The sequence below is a fragment of the Pholis gunnellus genome (genome assembly GCF_910591455.1).
Source record: "Pholis gunnellus genome assembly, chromosome: 5".
In the NCBI taxonomy this organism is placed as follows: Eukaryota; Metazoa; Chordata; class Actinopteri; order Perciformes; family Pholidae; genus Pholis; species Pholis gunnellus.
In genome coordinates, this window is record NC_136531.1 from 184,579 (window position 1) to 202,253 (window position 17,675).

The 17,675-nt window shown below is 43.6% G+C and overlaps 2 protein-coding genes across 2 annotated transcripts; one reads left to right on the top strand and one right to left on the bottom strand.

The window, feature by feature from the left end:
• The first annotated feature begins 466 nt into the window (after positions 1 to 466).
• mrps28 (mitochondrial ribosomal protein S28) lies at positions 467 to 1,278 on the top strand. Its single transcript, XM_079160062.1, has one exon. It carries the CDS (start codon positions 478 to 480, stop codon positions 1,006 to 1,008), a length of 531 nt encoding a protein of 176 aa, XP_079016188.1. The 5' UTR covers positions 467 to 477; the 3' UTR covers positions 1,009 to 1,278.
• Positions 1,279 to 1,516: 238 nt separating this feature from the next.
• capn1b (calpain 1, (mu/I) large subunit b) lies at positions 1,517 to 17,589 on the bottom strand. The gene is made up of 23 exons (XM_079159214.1): positions 16,849 to 17,589; positions 14,951 to 14,980; positions 14,499 to 14,739; positions 14,053 to 14,122; positions 12,754 to 12,872; positions 12,418 to 12,551; positions 11,651 to 11,819; positions 10,962 to 11,045; positions 10,781 to 10,866; positions 10,629 to 10,703; positions 10,395 to 10,555; positions 6,467 to 6,636; positions 6,079 to 6,090; positions 5,790 to 6,001; positions 5,678 to 5,717; positions 4,976 to 5,041; positions 4,833 to 4,890; positions 4,694 to 4,758; positions 4,183 to 4,251; positions 3,059 to 3,137; positions 2,863 to 2,976; positions 1,926 to 1,984; positions 1,517 to 1,762 (listed from the first exon to the last, which is right to left on the bottom strand). The coding sequence occupies exons 3-23, from the start codon at positions 14,736 to 14,738 to the stop codon at positions 1,736 to 1,738; spliced, it is 2,109 nt and encodes a 702-aa protein (XP_079015340.1). The 5' UTR covers position 14,739; positions 14,951 to 14,980; positions 16,849 to 17,589; the 3' UTR covers positions 1,517 to 1,735.
• Positions 17,590 to 17,675: the final 86 nt, after the last annotated feature.

Below are 17,675 nucleotides of genomic sequence, written 5' to 3' on the forward strand. Positions count from 1 at the left end.
TCTCTCTCTCTCTCTCTCTCTCTCTCTCTCTCTCTCTCTCTCTCTCTCTCTCTCTCTCTCTCTCTCTCTCTCTCTCTCTCTCTCTCTCTCTCTCTTCAATACAGCTATAAAGCTGCTCCCAGTGGACAACACTAACACATCTGTGCAATATAAATACACTGTGCAATTCTACAATTATTCTGTCCGTATATATAATATTTTAGTTATTAATATTCTTTACTGTTCTATTAGTTAATAATAATAATAATAATAATACTTGTTTTGACTTTGTCTCTCGTGTGCACTATACTTGATGTTATATATATTATACTGTATGCTGCTGTCATCCTGTAAATGTCTCCGCTGCGGGACTAATAAAGGTTTATCTTGTTTTTTCTTATAAATAAAGATGCAGTACCGGGACCCACCGGGTGGCGCTGTGAGCGGCCTTCTACATCGGAAGTGACGGTGTTCTGGTTCCCCTGGTGTTGTGACAACATGGCGGCCCTGAGGAAGGTTGTTTCCAGCTTCAGGTGTGGACACCGGTTCACCTCCTGCAGGTTCTCCAGAACCTCCTTCAGCTCAGACTCCTCGGACAGAAGACCCACATCCGGGTTCTCCGCAGCCTTCGACCTGCAGTCGGAGCTCCGGCGGGAGGCAGAGAGCTCTGCGGCCGGCGGCAGCGTCTCCTCCTCCGGACAGGATCAGAGCTTCTCCTCGCTGCTCCGGAGGTCTCCGCTGGTCCAGATGGGACCAGCCAGAGACAAGGTGGTGGTCGGGAGGATCGTCCACGTGGTCCACGACGACCTGTACGTCGACTTCGGAGGGAAGTTCCACTGCGTGTGTCGACGACCGGCCGACGGAGAGAAGCTGCAGCCGGGCAGCAGGGTCCGTCTGCGGCTGCAGGACCTGGAGCTCACCGCCCGGTTCCTGGGGGCCAACACCGACACCACGCTGCTGGAGGCCCAGGCCGTACTGTTGGGACCGCTGGAGGGAAGGGAGGCCCGGGACAACCAGAACCAGGACTGATCCGGATCAGACCGCCAGAGCCCTGGTTCTGTAGAATCAGAGGTTTGTGTTTGTGGACTTTAAACGGATTATTATAATAAATATCATTTATATGAACACATTAGACATGACTCGTTCTGTTCAGGGATTCTGTTAAAACATATATGAAAATAAATATAAAGAGAACTAAATAATCACAGAAACGTTTAAATGAGACACAGAGTCGGTGGTCTGTTTCCTTTCTGTACTTTAATGAGAAAACATCCAGCGGTGGTTTGACCGAGCGGAGCCTGAACGCCTCCAGTGCCTCCTGGGATTTAACCCAGAACTCTGACTCACAGGCACAGAGCAGGTTCTCTGGTGAGATGGAGGCAGAAATACATTATGTATATATATATATATATATATACACATGTGTATATACACATGTGTATATATATATATATATATATATATATATATACATATATATATATATATATATATATATATATATATATATATATATATATATATATACACATGTGTATATAATCCTATAGAGACGTCATGTTTATATAGTCAGTTCATACATGAAGCAGCAGGAGAGGGATCAGTACTGTGATACTGTAGTAGTAGTAGTACTATAGCTATGTAGTAGTAGTAGCAGTAGCAGTAGTAGTATTAGTAGTAGTAGTACTATAGCTATGATGTTGTAGTAGTAGCAGTAGTAGTAGTGCGGTCGTGGTGTTCTTGTGACTGCAGCTCTTCATCCACACATGGTCACATAGAGCCACTGAGGAGAGAACGTCAGAATATAAACACTCAATAAAATGCATATTTATACACATTTACACACACTGGGTCTGATATATTATGTATATATAATACTCAGAATAAAGTACTGAGGTGATGATCTGAGCAATGATGTCATCGACATACTTTTTTTTAACACAAACCTCGCTGATGTTCAGTTCTGCACTTCCAGTCCCGTCCCTGTCGAGCTCCTTGAACGCCTCTAAAAAACACCACAGAAGAAGAAACACAACGTTCAGGTCACGTTGTACAAACCAAGAGTCAGTACTCTGATGTTTTACTGCAGTAAAAGTATTTTACAGTATTGGTACATTATATTAGTCACTTAGCAGAAGCTTTTATCCAAAGAGACTTACAGTCAGTGTGTTCAACATAGTGTTCAAGAGAACTACTCGTCACCAGAAGTCATGAGTTCATCTCCTTTAAACATCTCAGAGCATAAACCAGAGCAGACGTACAGAAACACACTAGCATGAACACAACCAGTGCTGAGAGGAAGGCTCAGGGTAGAGCTTCATGAAGAGGTGAGTCTTCAGCCTGATGGAAGATGGGCAGCGACTCTGCTGTCCTGACGTCAGTGGGGAGTTCATTCCACCATCGTGGGGCCAGGACAGAGAACAGAGACCGGCGGTAAAAGTACTAATACCACAGTATTAGAGGGCCCTGAAGGCAACAGAGTGAACAGAGGGCCCTGAAGGCAGCAGCAGAGTGAACAGAGGGCCCTGAAGGCAGCAGAGTGAACAGAGGGCCCTGAAGGCAGCAGCAGAGTGAACAGAGGGCCCTGAAGGCAGCAGAGTGAACAGAGGGCCCTGAAGGCAGCAGCAGAGTGAACAGAGGGCCCTGAAGGCAGCACCAGAGTGAACAGAGGGCCCTGAAGGCAGCACCAGAGTGAACAGAGGGCCCTGAAGGCAGCACCAGAGTGAACAGAGGGCCCTGAAGGCAGCACCAGAGTGAACAGAGGGCCCTGAAGGCAGCAGCAGAGTGAACAGAGGGCCCTGAAGGCAGCAGCAGAGTGAACAGAGGGCCCTGAAGGCAGCAGAGTGAACAGAGGGCCCTGAAGGCAGCAGCAGAGTGACGTACTGAACATGGCCTCCAGCTTGACGAGGCAGCAGGTGAAGTTGTCGAAGTCGATGATCTCGTTGTCGGCGTATCGAGCGACCAGCATCTGATACAGCTTGTTGTTCAGCTTGAACCCTGAGGACACACAGAGCTCAGAGGTCAGAGGTCAGAGGGTTCACAGAAACTGACCATTTAACGACGACTGGCGAGAACTTACCGCCGTTTTCCAGCGCCAGACGCATCTCGTAGGAGCTCATGCATCCGGATTTATCCAGATCGAACTCTCGGAAGATTCCCTACAGAGTCACAAGATAACGTGTTTGTTAGCTTGTAACATGACGACTTCCTGTTAGACTACACAAACATGACGACTTCCTGTTAGACTACAGAAACATGACGACTTCCTGTTAGACTACAGAAACATGACGACTTCCTGTTAGACTACAGAAACATGACGACTTCCTGTTAGACTACACAAACATGACGACTTCCTGTTAGACTACAGAAACATGACGACTTCCTGTTAGACTACAGAAACATGACGACTTCCTGTTAGACTACAGAAACATGACGACTTCCTGTTAGACTACACAAACATGACGACTTCCTGTTAGACTACAGAAACATGACGACTTCCTGTTAGAATACAGAAACATGACGACTTCCTGTTAGACTACAGAAACATGACGACTTCCTGTTGGACTACACAAACATGACGACTTCCTGTTAGACTACAGAAACATGACGACTTCCTGTTAGACTACAGAAACATGATGACTTCCTGTTGGACTACAGAAACATGACGACTTCCTGTTAGACTACAGAAACATGACGACTTCCTGTTAGAATACAGAAACATGACGACTTCCTGTTAGAATACAGAAACATGACGACTTCCTGTTAGACTACAGAAACCTGACGACTTCCTGTTAGAATACAGAAACATGACGACTTCCTGTTAGACTACAGAAACATGATGACTTCCTGTTGGACTACAGAAACATGACGACTTCCTGTTAGACTACAGAAACATGACGACTTCCTGTTAGAATACAGAAACATGACGACTTCCTGTTAGAATACAGAAACATGACGACTTCCTGTTAGACTACAGAAACATGACGACTTCCTGTTAGAATACAGAAACATGACGACTTCCTGTTAGACTACAGAAACCTGATGACTTCCTGTTGGACTACAGAAACATGTCATCGTCGGTTATGTGTTAGTGAAATGCACTCTGGGAGTTGTGGTCTTTATAAGCATATACTGTATGTTCTAACACAGGTTCCTCGTGTTTTGGTTCCACGTTCTCCTCAGAAGTTCCTCCTCTGAACTCACCAGCCACTTCCTGATCTTGTTCCACAGAACCTGGAACTCCAGCAGACCAAGTCGAGCGCTGCCGTCTTTCTGAGCTCGAGTTAAGAAGAAGTGAAGAAGACTGAACAAATGTTTCAAAATAAAAGCCTTGTTAGGAAATGAAGAGCTTCCTCTCTGCTGAAATGCTGAGGGGCTTTTAATTTGAAATGAATACAGGAAGTGGACAGAAGCGTTGCGTTTGAATTAACAGCAGATCAGAAAATAAGGTTTAAAACTCAAATATGACAAAATGTACTTATCAAATAAATATAAACCGGTTTCAAATAAAGGATTTACAATCATTTAAGGACGTTAACCATGAAACCCAAATATTGATTATTTCTGCTGAGAAACTAATTCTCAGTTTATAGACTTCCTTCTTTTAACCCGTTGGGCTTGAGCAAAAATAACTAAACAAAAAAAACAGCAATAACAAGCAGAACCAGCAGAACCAGAACAAACAGAACTAACAGAACCAGCAGATGGAGGATACGTCCATAAGGCTGACCATGGCTCTGCAGGACTCAATGCTGAAACCATCAGTCTGAAGATCTCTGTCTGTAAACAACCACAGAAGAAGAAATGACGTGAACCAGTGAGAACATTTGAACATCAGAAGCATCAGAACTTACGTTTGGACACGACCCGGTTGAGGATGGTCCTGAGCTCTCTGACTGAGATCTCCATGTCCTGATGAGAGGAAACACGTTGATATAAACTATGTGTTTTATGTTTCATTTCTTCTTCTTCTTATTATTATTATCCAGAAACTCACGTCTCCAGACAGCTGAGCGAACATGGACCTGAAGGAGTCGTCGACATCGTCCGCTGAGATTTCCTTCTGCAGAGAACAACAGCAGCAAGATAAAAGGTCATCACGACACAAAGCCAGCAGTTTAGTTTAGTTATTACTGTGATAAAATATGTTATAACAGTTTAGTTATTACTGTGATAAAATATGTTATAACAGTTTAGTTATTACTGTAATAAAATATATGTTACAACAGTTTAGTTATTACTGTAATAAAATATATGTTACAACAGTTTAGTTATTACTGTAATAAAATATGTTATAACAGTTTAGTTATTACTGTTATAAAATATATGTTATAACAGTTTAGTTATTACTGTTATAAAATATATGTTCAAAAAGTTTAGTTTAGTTATTACTGTTAAAAAATATTTGTTATAAAAGTTTAAAATATATGTTCAATGTATATAAAATAGACTTTTACTTTTATATAAACAGATGATTTGCATCATTTGTATCCAAATGAAAATTCAACCACAAGAAGTTCAAACTTGAATTGAAAAGTATAAAATGCTACAAATAAACATAAAGGTTAGTTTTGATTCTAAAGAGAGTAAAAGATGAAGAGCAGCTGATGATTCATCAAGAGGAAGAAGATCATTTTCTTTTATACGTTGAGAAGTAAATGTTTTAGAATGTGATATAAAGAAAGACTTCGTTCCTCACCTCTTCTTCAAAGTTGGCCACCACGTCGTCGTCCATCTCCCTGCAGAGATCAACACAGCGTCACTTCATCCATAATCAATATTAATACATCACTAGAATCACTAGGACTCACTCGGTCTCCGACTGTTTCTCCGTGAACACCCTCAGGACGAAATCGGCCTCCTTTGAGGGTTCGAAGGTGGAGGGGACGATCAGGTACTCGCCCGGCGGGAGGCGGAGCCTAGCGCTCACCTCTCGCAGGTTGATGAAGGTCTCAGATCGAGCGCAGGAGGAGTGACGCAGGAAGAAGTCCTTCTTCATGTGCACGCTGGGACAGCCGCGGTGCTGCCGGACAGACGGACGCGTTAGAGTTCATGAACCGAGTGTTTTACATTAAAGTGTTTATGTGTTTTCTGACTCACCTCCTCAGGGATCTGTGGGGGGGCAAAGAAGAAAAGTCACAAAACAGCGTGATCGTCTCTGATGACATGCTAACGTGCTAATCAGGGTGCTAACGCACTATTAGCTGGTTGCTAAGCAATTCTCATGTAGTTACTAAAGGGTTCAGGGTGGTGGTCATTATGGGGTTTAAAATGTTAACAATAATATAATAATAATATAATAATAATAATAATAATAATAATGGTTAACTTGTTCGGGTGTTTAAGGTGGTCACTGGGCTGTCAACACATGTTCTCAATTTGAATAGTATAGAATGTAATATTATAAATATAAATACATAAACTGTGTACTATTGATTGTACAGCAGCCAGAGAATAGCGCTGTGTTTGCATCCGTTTGACCTCTGACCTCGTAGACGGCGAAGCCGATGGTGTGGACGTCCTGGCCTTGGCGGCGGAAGCGGCGGCGGTCTTTCTGCATCAGAGCCACCAGGAAGCTGCAGGACGCCTCGTCGTCCTCGGGGTCGTCGTCCTCCTCCAGCAGAGAGATCTTGTACTGAGGGTTGATCCAGAACGTGTCTGCAGGGAGGCATCATGGGATATGTAGTTTTCATTAGCAAAGAATGGTGTAATGTGTACACATCAAACCCTAGCTGGGTTCAAGCAAGCTGTCTCATCTTTGGGCACTTAAACTATATTTAAACTGTGGTACAAATATATAGAATGTATAATATATTATGTATAGTGCTGGGCAACAATTAACATTTTTAATCGCAATTAATCGCATGATTATTCTGCGATTGTTATGTTAAAGTTCATAATGAATCTAAAGTAGTGTGTTGAGCTCTTGTATGTTAAAGTGCTGCTCTATGAACTAAAGGTCAACAACATTTGGTTTAAACACTTTAAACTCATCAGGTTCTTGTTAACAGCAGGATTCTCTTCACACAGCAGCAGTTATAACACAGTTATAATGATTCTGATCATAGATATGAATGAATCAAGCGGACATAAAAATGTCCGCTTGATAATAAATAAAAAAACTGCGTTAATGTGAGATACAATAGTCGGCGTTAATTAATTAAGGCGTTAACACGATAATAATGCATTAACTTGACCAGCCTAATTATGTATCATCGTTAATTGTGTTTGTAGATGTTTAGTAAACAACATTGTGTTTGAACGGTCCAGGACTGGTTCAGGTTTATAGTTAGGACTGGTTCAGGTTCATAGTTAGGGCTGGTTCAGGTTTATAGTTAGGGCTGGTTCAGGTTTATAGTTAGGGCTGGTTCAGGTTTATAGTTAGGGCTGGCTCAGGTTTATAGTTAGGACTGGTTCAGGTTTATAGTTAGGACTGGTTCAGGTTTATAGTTAGGACTGGTTCAGGTTCATAGTTAGGGCTGGTTCAGGTTTATAGTTAGGACTGGTTCAGGTTCATAGTTAGGGCTGGTTCAGGTTTATAGTTAGGGCTGGTTCAGGTTCATAGTTAGGGCTGGTTCAGGTTTATAGTTAGGACTGGTTCAGGTTCATAGTTAGGGCTGGTTCAGGTTTATAGTTAGGACTGGTTCAGGTTCATAGTTAGGGCTGGTTCAGGTTTATAGTTAGGACTGGTTCAGGTTCATAGTTAGGGCTGGTTCAGGTTTATAGTGAGGACTGGTTCAGGTTCATAGTTAGGGCTGGTTCAGGTTCATAGTTAGGGCTGGTTCAGGTTTATAGTTAGGGCTGGTTCAGGTTTATAGTTAGGACTGGCTCAGGTTTATAGTTAGGACTGGTTCAGGTTCATAGTTAGGGCTGGTTCAGGTTCATAGTTAGGACTGGTTCAGGTTCATAGTTAGGACTGGCTCAGGTTTATAGTGAGGACTGGTTCAGGTTCATAGTTAGGGCTGGTTCAGGTTCATAGTTAGGGCTGGTTCAGGTTTATAGTTAGGGCTGGTTCAGGTTTATAGTTAGGACTGGCTCAGGTTTATAGTTAGGACTGGTTCAGGTTCATAGTTAGGGCTGGTTCAGGTTCATAGTTAGGACTGGTTCAGGTTCATAGTTAGGACTGGCTCAGGTTTATAGTTAGGACTGGCTCAGGTTTATAGTTAGGACTGGTTCAGGTTTATAGTTAGGGCTGGTTCAGGTTTATAGTTAGGACTGGCTCAGGTTTATAGTTAGGACTGGTTCAGGTTCATAGTTAGGACTGGCTCAGGTTTATAGTTAGGACTGGCTCAGGTTTATAGTTAGGGCTGGTTCAGGTTCATAGTTAGGGCTGGCTCAGGTTTATAGTTAGGACTGGTTCAGGTTCATAGTTAGGGCTGGTTCAGGTTCATAGTTAGGACTGGTTCAGGTTCATAGTTAGGACTGGCTCAGGTTTATAGTTAGGACTGGCTCAGGTTTATAGTTAGGACTGGTTCAGGTTTATAGTTAGGGCTGGTTCAGGTTTATAGTTAGGACTGGCTCAGGTTTATAGTTAGGACTGGTTCAGGTTCATAGTTAGGACTGGCTCAGGTTTATAGTTAGGACTGGCTCAGGTTTATAGTTAGGACTGGTTCAGGTTCATAGTTAGGGCTGGTTCAGGTTCATAGTTAGGACTGGTTCAGGTTCATAGTTAGGACTGGCTCAGGTTTATAGTTAGGACTGGCTCAGGTTTATAGTTAGGACTGGTTCAGGTTTATAGTTAGGGCTGGTTCAGGTTTATAGTTAGGACTGGCTCAGGTTTATAGTTAGGACTGGTTCAGGTTCATAGTTAGGACTGGCTCAGGTTTATAGTTAGGACTGGCTCAGGTTTATAGTTAGGGCTGGTTCAGGTTCATAGTTAGGGCTGGTTCAGGTTTATAGTTAGGGCTGGTTCAGGTTTATAGTTAGGGCTGGTTCAGGTTCATAGTTAGGGCTGGTTCAGGTTTATAGTTAGGGCTGGTTCAGGTTTATAGTTAGGACTGGTTCAGGTTCATAGTTAGGGCTGGTTCAGGTTTATAGTTAGGGCTGGTTCAGGTTCATAGTTAGGGCTGGTTCAGGTTCATAGTTAGGGCTGGTTCAGGTTTATAGTTAGGACTGGTTCAGGTTTATAGTTAGGACTGGTTCAGGTTTATAGTTAGGACTGGTTCAGGTTCATAGTTAGGGCTGGCTCAGGTTTATAGTGAGGACTGGTTCAGGTTCATAGTTAGGGCTGGTTCAGGTTTATAGTTAGGGCTGGTTCAGGTTCATAGTTAGGGCTGGTTCAGGTTTATAGTTAGGGCTGGTTCAGGTTTATAGTTAGGACTGGTTCAGGTTTATAGTGAGGGCTGGTTCAGGTTTATAGTTAGGACTGGTTCAGGTTTATAGTTAGGGCTGGTTCAGGTTTATAGTTAGGGCTGGTTCAGGTTTATAGTTAGGGCTGGTTCAGGTTTATAGTTAGGGCTGGTTCAGGTTTATAGTTAGGACTGGTTCAGGTTTATAGTTAGGGCTGGTTCAGGTTTATAGTTAGGACTGGTTCAGGTTTATAGTTAGGGCTGGTTCAGGTTTATAGTTAGGGCTGGTTCAGGTTTATAGTTAGGGCTGGTTCAGGTTTATAGTTAGGGCTGGTTCAGGTTTATAGTTAGGGCTGGTTCAGGTTTATAGTTAGGGCTGGCTCAGGTTTATAGTTAGGGCTGGTTCAGGTCTATAGTTAGGGCTGGTTCAGGTCTATAGTGAGGACTGGTTCAGGTTCATAGTTAGGGCTGGTTCAGGTTTATAGTTAGGACTGGTTCAGGTTCATAGTTAGGGCTGGTTCAGGTTTATAGTTAGGACTGGTTCAGGTTCATAGTTAGGGCTGGCTCAGGTTTATAGTGAGGACTGGTTCAGGTTCATAGTTAGGGCTGGTTCAGGTTTATAGTGAGGACTGGTTCAGGTTTATAGTGAGGACTGGTTCAGGTTCATAGTTAGGGCTGGTTCAGGTTTATAGTTAGGGCTGGTTCAGGTTCATAGTTAGGGCTGGTTCAGGTTTATAGTTAGGGCTGGTTCAGGTTTATAGTTAGGACTGGTTCAGGTTTATAGTGAGGACTGGTTCAGGTTTATAGTGAGGACTGGTTCAGGTTTATAGTTAGGACTGGCTCAGGTTTATAGTGAGGACTGGCTCAGGTTTATAGTTAGGGCTGGTTCAGGTTTATAGTTAGGGCTGGTTCAGGTTTATAGTTAGGGCTGGTTCAGGTTTATAGTTAGGGCTGGTTCAGGTTTATAGTTAGGACTGGTTCAGGTTTATAGTTAGGGCTGGCTCAGGTTTATAGTTAGGGCTGGTTCCATCATTATTCTCCTTACCACTGCCATTATATGAATAACTCATGTCTTTATTAATAGTTAATAACTAATGGTTAATGAAGGGTTATTATGAACGTCCTCACTGGCATGGTTCCTGCAGCCTCCGGCGGTGCTTCCTCTTCTCCAGCCGCCCTCAAACATTGTCGTGGTCCAGAACCTGGTGGAGTCCTGGCTGAGAGCGTCCGGGGTCAGATTACAGATCTCCAGTCGGGAGAACTGACGCAAAAACTCCTGGAAAGACATCCTAACAGACAGACGGACATTTTACCGTCTGCATCCTGTAAGAACCCTGACCCTCCTCCACACTCCAAACCTACCAGAACTCTCCGTCCTCCATTTTACAGAGCAGCTCGTCTTTCTCTGCAGAGTCGACGGAGCTCCACTCTGAGGAGCTGAAACACAAATGTGTGGTTAGGATGAAAAACACAGACGACCCGTTTGGTCATAGAAACAGTTTGAAAGCACTGACCTGTCGCTCCAGGCTCCGGTCCACTCCACCTGACCCCAGGGGTTCCTGATCCGGATCAGACGCTCCTGCCGGCCTCGGTAGTCCACCTGCAGAGAGACAGGAAGACAAACATCCAAAAGTCCGACACAAAGACCGGATCCTGTATGCCGGGTCAGTGTTGATGTGACGAAGGTGAGCTCACCTGTCGGAGTCCGGTCACAGAGTAGGCGTGGCCTTTCACCAGCTTCTTGAAGGTAACCGCCTCCATGTCCAAAGAACTGGTGATCTGAGGAGACGAGTAACACACAGAGCCGCTGATTCCTCCTGAACACTAAAGGAGAGCGCCGTCCCTTGAGAAAATCCATTTATTTTTATTGTAATTCAACTTTAACCAGATAACTTTAACCAGATAAAACCAGATAAAATCTCTTTTTCGATGGCGATTTGGCCAAAAAGGCAGCAAAGTGAAACGTGGCTTAAACGTCTTTTAACACAAAACATTACAGAGTAGAAACAAAGTGTATTACACGTATAGACACAAAGACAAAAAGGCTTCAAGACATGACAACATGGTTACAGATTGTTTGTTTGTGCTAAAAACTTCTGTTAACTTTTGGTTAAAACTGGTCAGAGAGATGAGGGAGTCTACAGTGAGTCTAGTCTGCAGGTCATTCCAGGACCAGAGGGCCGTAGTACAAACCTGTGTATATACTGTATATATATCCAATAAACTAATGCTGTATCCTGCACACAGTGATGAGTTTGAAACAAATCTTAAAGCAGCATTATAAAGCAGGTCAAGTAAGGCCAAAGTGGGCCGTCATCAAATCCGTCCCAATCTGAAAAGATAAATAGCACACAGGATGTAAATGATTTCTTAGTGTGACTGACGTCTATGGAGCAGCCCAGCAGTGATTCTCTCTCTAAAGCTTTACTGATGATACGATGAAGATCTCTGGGAGCTTTCTTCAGCTCGTACATCTCCGACACTCCGCCGGTAAAGTCCTCGAAACCCTCAGTGGTGCTGCCTCCGGACAACGCCTCGTACGAGCCATTCAGCCTGAAAACACACGGTAAACACTCGGTAAACACTCGGTAAACACTCAAGAAACACACAGTAAACACACGGTAAACACTCAAGAAACACACAGTAAACACACAGTAAACACACGGTAAACACTTAAGAAACACACAGTAAACACACGCTAAACACACAGTAAACACACGGTAAACACTCTGTAAACACTCGGTAAACACTCAAGAAACACACAGTAAACACACGGTAAACACTCAAGAAACACACAGTAAACACACGCTAAACACACAGTAAACACACGGTAAACACTCTGTAAACACTCGGTAAACACTCAAGAAACACACAGTAAACACTCGGAAAACACTCGGAAAACACTCGGAAAACACTCAGTAAACACACGGTAAACATTCGGAAAATACATTGTTTTTGCAGTTTACAGTTTACGATAAAAAGAACATTGGAGCAGCTGAACCTGATTTCACTCAACACAATGATCAGAATTCAAGAGTCTGACCGTCTAAAACCTTTTTCTCAGCCAGTTGCTGGTCTTAAGGTTAGATCCGGTTCAGATTCAGGTCTTAGGGTTATATAGGGTTAGATCCGGATCAAGTTAAGGTCTTACTTGGCGTAGGCCTTCTCCAGCAGGGCGCTCCAGAACTCGCTGCCTTCAGCCGAGTGAACGAACATCAGCTCTCCGTCTTTGACCGGCAGACGGTCGTCGATCACAACGTCCACCCACTCACCAAACTGCCAGAACTGAGATGAACAGAAACAGATAATCATTAAAATGATCAGTCTTCTGAGAATAAAATGTCATGAAAGACTCTTTAGTGGCCATCGTGTCTCTAAATCATCGCTCTCTACTTTGTTTTTCATAACCAAAACACAAGCTTCCTAAGTTCCGCTTGAACGCACAAACAGGTGAGTGGGTGTGGCCTCTGAACAGGTGGATTCTCACCTGGAAGTGGAAGATGCCGGCATATTCGCGGTCGAAGTTCTGACCGTGAGGAACGACGCGATGCAGCAGCCGGTCGTTCAGAGTCAGAGACCCGATAGCAGCGAGCAGCCAGCAGTCTCCTGGAGAATGACCAGAGTTAATACAGATGTAGAGACACTTCAACTACCTTCAGAACCAGAGTTAATACAGATGTAGAGACACCAACTACCTTCAGAACCAGAGTTAATACAGATGTACATACACTTCAACTACCTTCAGAACCAGAGTTAATACAGATGTAGAGACACTTCAACTACCTTCAGAACCAGAGTTAATACAGATGTACATACACTTCAACTACCTTCAGAACCAGAGTTAATACAGATGTACATACACTTCAACTACCTTCAGAACCAGAGTTAATACAGATGTACATACACTTCAACTACCTTCAGAACCAGAGTTAACACAGATGTACAGACACTTCAACTACCTTCAGGTCTTAACGTCAACACAGCTTTCCACTATTACTCTGCATTTCCACCACTTTCAGATCTCCCACTTCCACTGCGTGCAACCTTGAACTGTCTTTTGTCTTCGCTGGCTCTTCATCTACTTCCGTCAGTAACATTTAACAGGAAGCGTTAACTTGGTAACTGAACATCAGCTGACTCCATTATCCTGAACAGACACTCTGATGGTCTGTGGGGACATGCTAATGCTAGGCTAAGCGCTAACGTCAACAACAACATTAGCTGCTTTCACATTAAGCTGCTAATGTTTCTGGCTAATGGAGTCTTCATTCACTGATCAATGAACTGATCAATACAAGGTCAGACCTGACGGACTGAGTGCTGCCTTCAGGTGCAGATTGTTCAGTGTATATGTACTTTATATATAGTATATGTTTGTGTATGTACTGTTTATATGTACATCATATGTGTATATATATCAGAATCAGAAGTTTGGTATGTTACACATACAAGGAATCTGACATGGTGGGTGGTGCATAACAAACAATCAACAACAATATGTACATCATATGTGTGTATATATGTACATCATATGTGTGTATATATGTACATCATATGTGTGTATATATGTACATCATATGTGTGTATATATGTACATCATATGTGTGTATATATACATAGTATTTACATACTTTGATGAGGACACACAGACTGAACTCTTTGTTTACTTTCTGACTCACACAGTCAGCTGGTCTCTTAGCAATCGTCGTCAAGGGAAGTTCCCTCCAAACCCAGTTTATGAGGTCATATGACCCGCTGTGTGAGGTCACATGACCAGTGGACTCACCCAGCGCTCCCTGACAGATGTCCGTCCTGGTGGCTCCGCCCACAATGAACTGGGGGTTCTCCGTCAGCTCCTGAGACAACCAATCAGAGACGACCGTTACATCATCGCTGTTATTGTCTCTATAATTATCACACGCACACACATTGAATTGGTTCGTCTCTTTCTTTATTGATGCCGGTGCTACTTTATATTCACTCTAAACACACATCAACATGCTAACATGCTAACATGCTAAATCTTCCAGCTGTGGCTCCACACATGATGTTTGTGGTTAAGCTTTCTACCAAGCACTCACTGTCTTCTTCTGATACTCTCAGTTCTGTTTGATTTATCTGTCTGAACCAACTCTTCACTTCCTGCCACAAACAGGAAGCAGCTTCTGGTTCAGCCAATCACAGGCCTCAGATTGAGATCAATGAGTCCTTTTTACAGTTTTGGGTCCTTACCGTCGGTCTCTTCCACTCCACCCCTCTGGTTTTGGCGGTAAACGGTCCGAGCTCCTTGAAGCCCAGTGAGGCCGGTTCTGCGGGGAACATTGGGTCCTGGAACAGGGATCCGTTCTGCTGACAGTCCTCCTTCAGGGCCTGGAAGTCCTGGTTCTGGTAGAGTACGGCCTGCTGGACCGAGCCAAGACCACCGGCCCTCTGCCGGTCCTTCCGGATCTGCCCAGACACGCCTCCAAACATCCTGACCCACAACACACCAGAGAAACTATTAGGGGATGGACCGGCTCATTGTTCATGTTCCCATTGAGATGAATTGTAACTTTTCATCAGGCCAAAGATGTATCAACAGTTAGCTAATGTTAGCTAACGCATTAGCATTTAGCATGTGTCTCACAGATTGAAGACTTTCCATCAGATCACAGAGATAAATATAAACATGGAGACGTTTGTACCTGATCTCCGTCCAATGGGCTCGTAGGAAGCTGACAGGAAACAGAAGTCTGGTTAGTTGATTAGATACTGGTGACCAGTCAGAGTTACAACAATAGAGAACACCTGCACACAGGCAGCTCACACAGGTATGAGAACACCTGCACACAGGCAGCTCACACAGGTATGAGAACACCTGCACACAGGCAGCTCACACAGGTATGAGAACACCTGCACACAGGCAGCTCATACAGGTATGAGAACACAAGCAGCTCATACAGGTATGAGAACACCTGCACACAGGCAGCTCACACAGGTATGAGAACACAGGCAGCTCACACAGGTATGAGAACACAGGTAGCTCACACAGGTATGAGAACACAGGTAGCTCACACAGGTATGAGAACACCTGCACACAGGCAGCTCACACAGGTATGAGAACACAGGCAGCTCATACAGGTATGAGAACACAGGTAGCTCACACAGGTATGAGAACACCTGCACACAGGCAGCTCACACAGGTATGAGAACACCTGCACACAGGCAGCTCACACAGGTATGAGAACACAGGTAGCTCACACAGGTATGAGAACACCTGCACACAGGCAGCTCACACAGGTATGAGAACACAGGTAGCTCACACAGGTATGAGAACACCTGCACACAGGCAGCTCACACAGGTATGAGAACACCTGCACACAGGTAGCTCATACAGGTATGAGAACACAGGCAGCTCATACAGGTAGAGGAGAATAAAGTCTCCATGATTATTCATATTTCATTTGGAGGCTAATTGTTACAAGTGCTCCGTTTTTTTACAGGAACTTTTCAGGTAAATTACACAAAGTAAATAATTAATTGATGACTCAGAATAATACTAAACTATCTTCAGTGTGATCGACTGAACTCATCTCTGTCCAATCAATGAGGCAGACTGAGAGCAGCTGACTCAGCACTTTGGAAGCTCTGCGTTTCCTGGAGCGGCACCAAAATACCAGACTGACCAGGACCAGACCAGGACCAGACCAGTACTGGTCTGGTCCTGGTCTGGTATTAATCTGGTCCTGGTCTGGTATTAGTCTGGTCCTGGTCTGGTATTAGTCTGGTCCTGGTACTGGTCTGGTACTGGTCTGGTACTGGTCTGGTCCTGGTCTGGTCCTGGTCTGGTATTAGTCTGGTCCTGGTCTGGTCCTGGTCTGGTATTAGTCTGGTCCTGGTCTGGTATTAGTCTGGTACTGGTCTGGTCCTGGTCTGGTCCTGGTCTGGTCCTGGTCTGGTACTGGGATCAGACTGTTGAGTTTATTAAGAAACAAATATTCACATTTAAAAAGCAGAAACAAGTGATTTTTTGGGCTTTTTCTTAACCTTTAAATGATGAAGTATTTATCAAACTTGTGATATAATTTCACGTTTGATTAATAAACTAAAGACTTTATACAGCGGGGCCCTCGGGGCCCTCAGGGGCCTCTGAGAGTCTGTTAACTGGTTATGAATATTATGACCGTTTTTATTATTGTATTATTCATGAAACATTTGATTCACTTTATTAAGTGTCTGTCCTTATTCTCTTATTATTTCTTATTTAATGTTAGTTTACTGATGTTTTCTAAACATTAATATTCTTTCACAGTAAAAAACATCCTCATGAATATTTACACTTTGACTGTAAACTGGATGTAAACACATCGAACACACACAGGACTCCTCTGATTGGTTCACAAAGAGCATAAACAGTTTCTGCTGAATCAACCTGAAATCAATGAAAACAGCTGATCAGTGGATCAGAGAACACGCGCTCACAGAGACCAGCACAGACCAGAGACCAGCAGAGACCAGAGACCAGCACAGACCAGCACAGACCAGAGACCAGCACAGACCAGCACAGACCAGAGACCAGCACAGACCAGTGAAACACACTCACCGTGTCGGTCCTCCGTCTCCACAGCAGTACAGTAAGAAGTAGTCGGCCCACACGGTGCAGTACTAGCAGTATTAGTAGCAGTACTAGCTCTCGTGCAGTACTGGATGCTCTGCTGCAGGACCGAGCCCCGCCCGACGGGAGGGGCGGGGCTACACCGTCATCATCAAGTTAAAGAAAACACCATCATGTTAACATATATTACGTCAACATATTATAATGTTAGTATTCTAATCTGAACAATAATAAAAAGAATGAAACATTTTATTAATTTCTGGTCTGCTCATCTTACAACACGCAGAGGGATGACGTCATCACGGTGACGTCTTCAGCTGTCTTTTCTTTTGTTTTCCTCCTGATGAAATGAGAAACAGCGCCCCCCCTGCACCATTACAGTACAGTCAGGTCAGAGAGGGTACTGCACCCAGTAGTAGCCCTGTTATTAAAAATAATAATTATTCAAATATAGGATTAAACTTTGAGATGTGAACCTTCTAATCCAGGCCAATAGTTTTGGTGATTAAAAATAATAAATTGTTTTTCAAATGATCAAAGCTATTGTTATGAGTATTTGATTATTAGTGTTTTATTTATTTATTTTAAATCCACAGTGGGGAAACTCGTTCTCTGCATTTGACCCATCCAGGGAGCAGTTAGGGGTTCAGTGCCTTGCTCAGGGACACTTCGACACATGTAGCAGCCAGGGATCGAACCTCCGACCCAGTGAGCCACGGTCGCTCCATTGTTGTCTATCATCATATAATGTTTTGAAGTTAATAAATAATATTCTCTCAACTTGTTCATTTATTTACGTGATGATGACAAGCTGA

Bases quoted from the DNA above. Each gene is read 5' to 3' on its own strand.
- mrps28 (XM_079160062.1), top strand. From the start codon at position 478: ATGGCGGCCCTGAGGAAGGTTGTTTCCAGCTTCAGGTGTGGACACCGG.
- capn1b (XM_079159214.1), bottom strand. From the start codon at position 14,738: ATGTTTGGAGGCGTGTCTGGGCAGATCCGGAAGGACCGGCAGAGGGCC. The intron at 12,552-12,753 runs GTGAGAATCCAC...TGTTCATCTCAG, and splicing joins CCGGCATCTTCCACTTCCAG to TTCTGGCAGTTTGGTGAGTG. The intron at 4,891-4,975 runs GTGAGTTTCTGG...TCCTCTCATCAG, and splicing joins TCGCTCAGCTGTCTGGAGAC to GACATGGAGATCTCAGTCAG.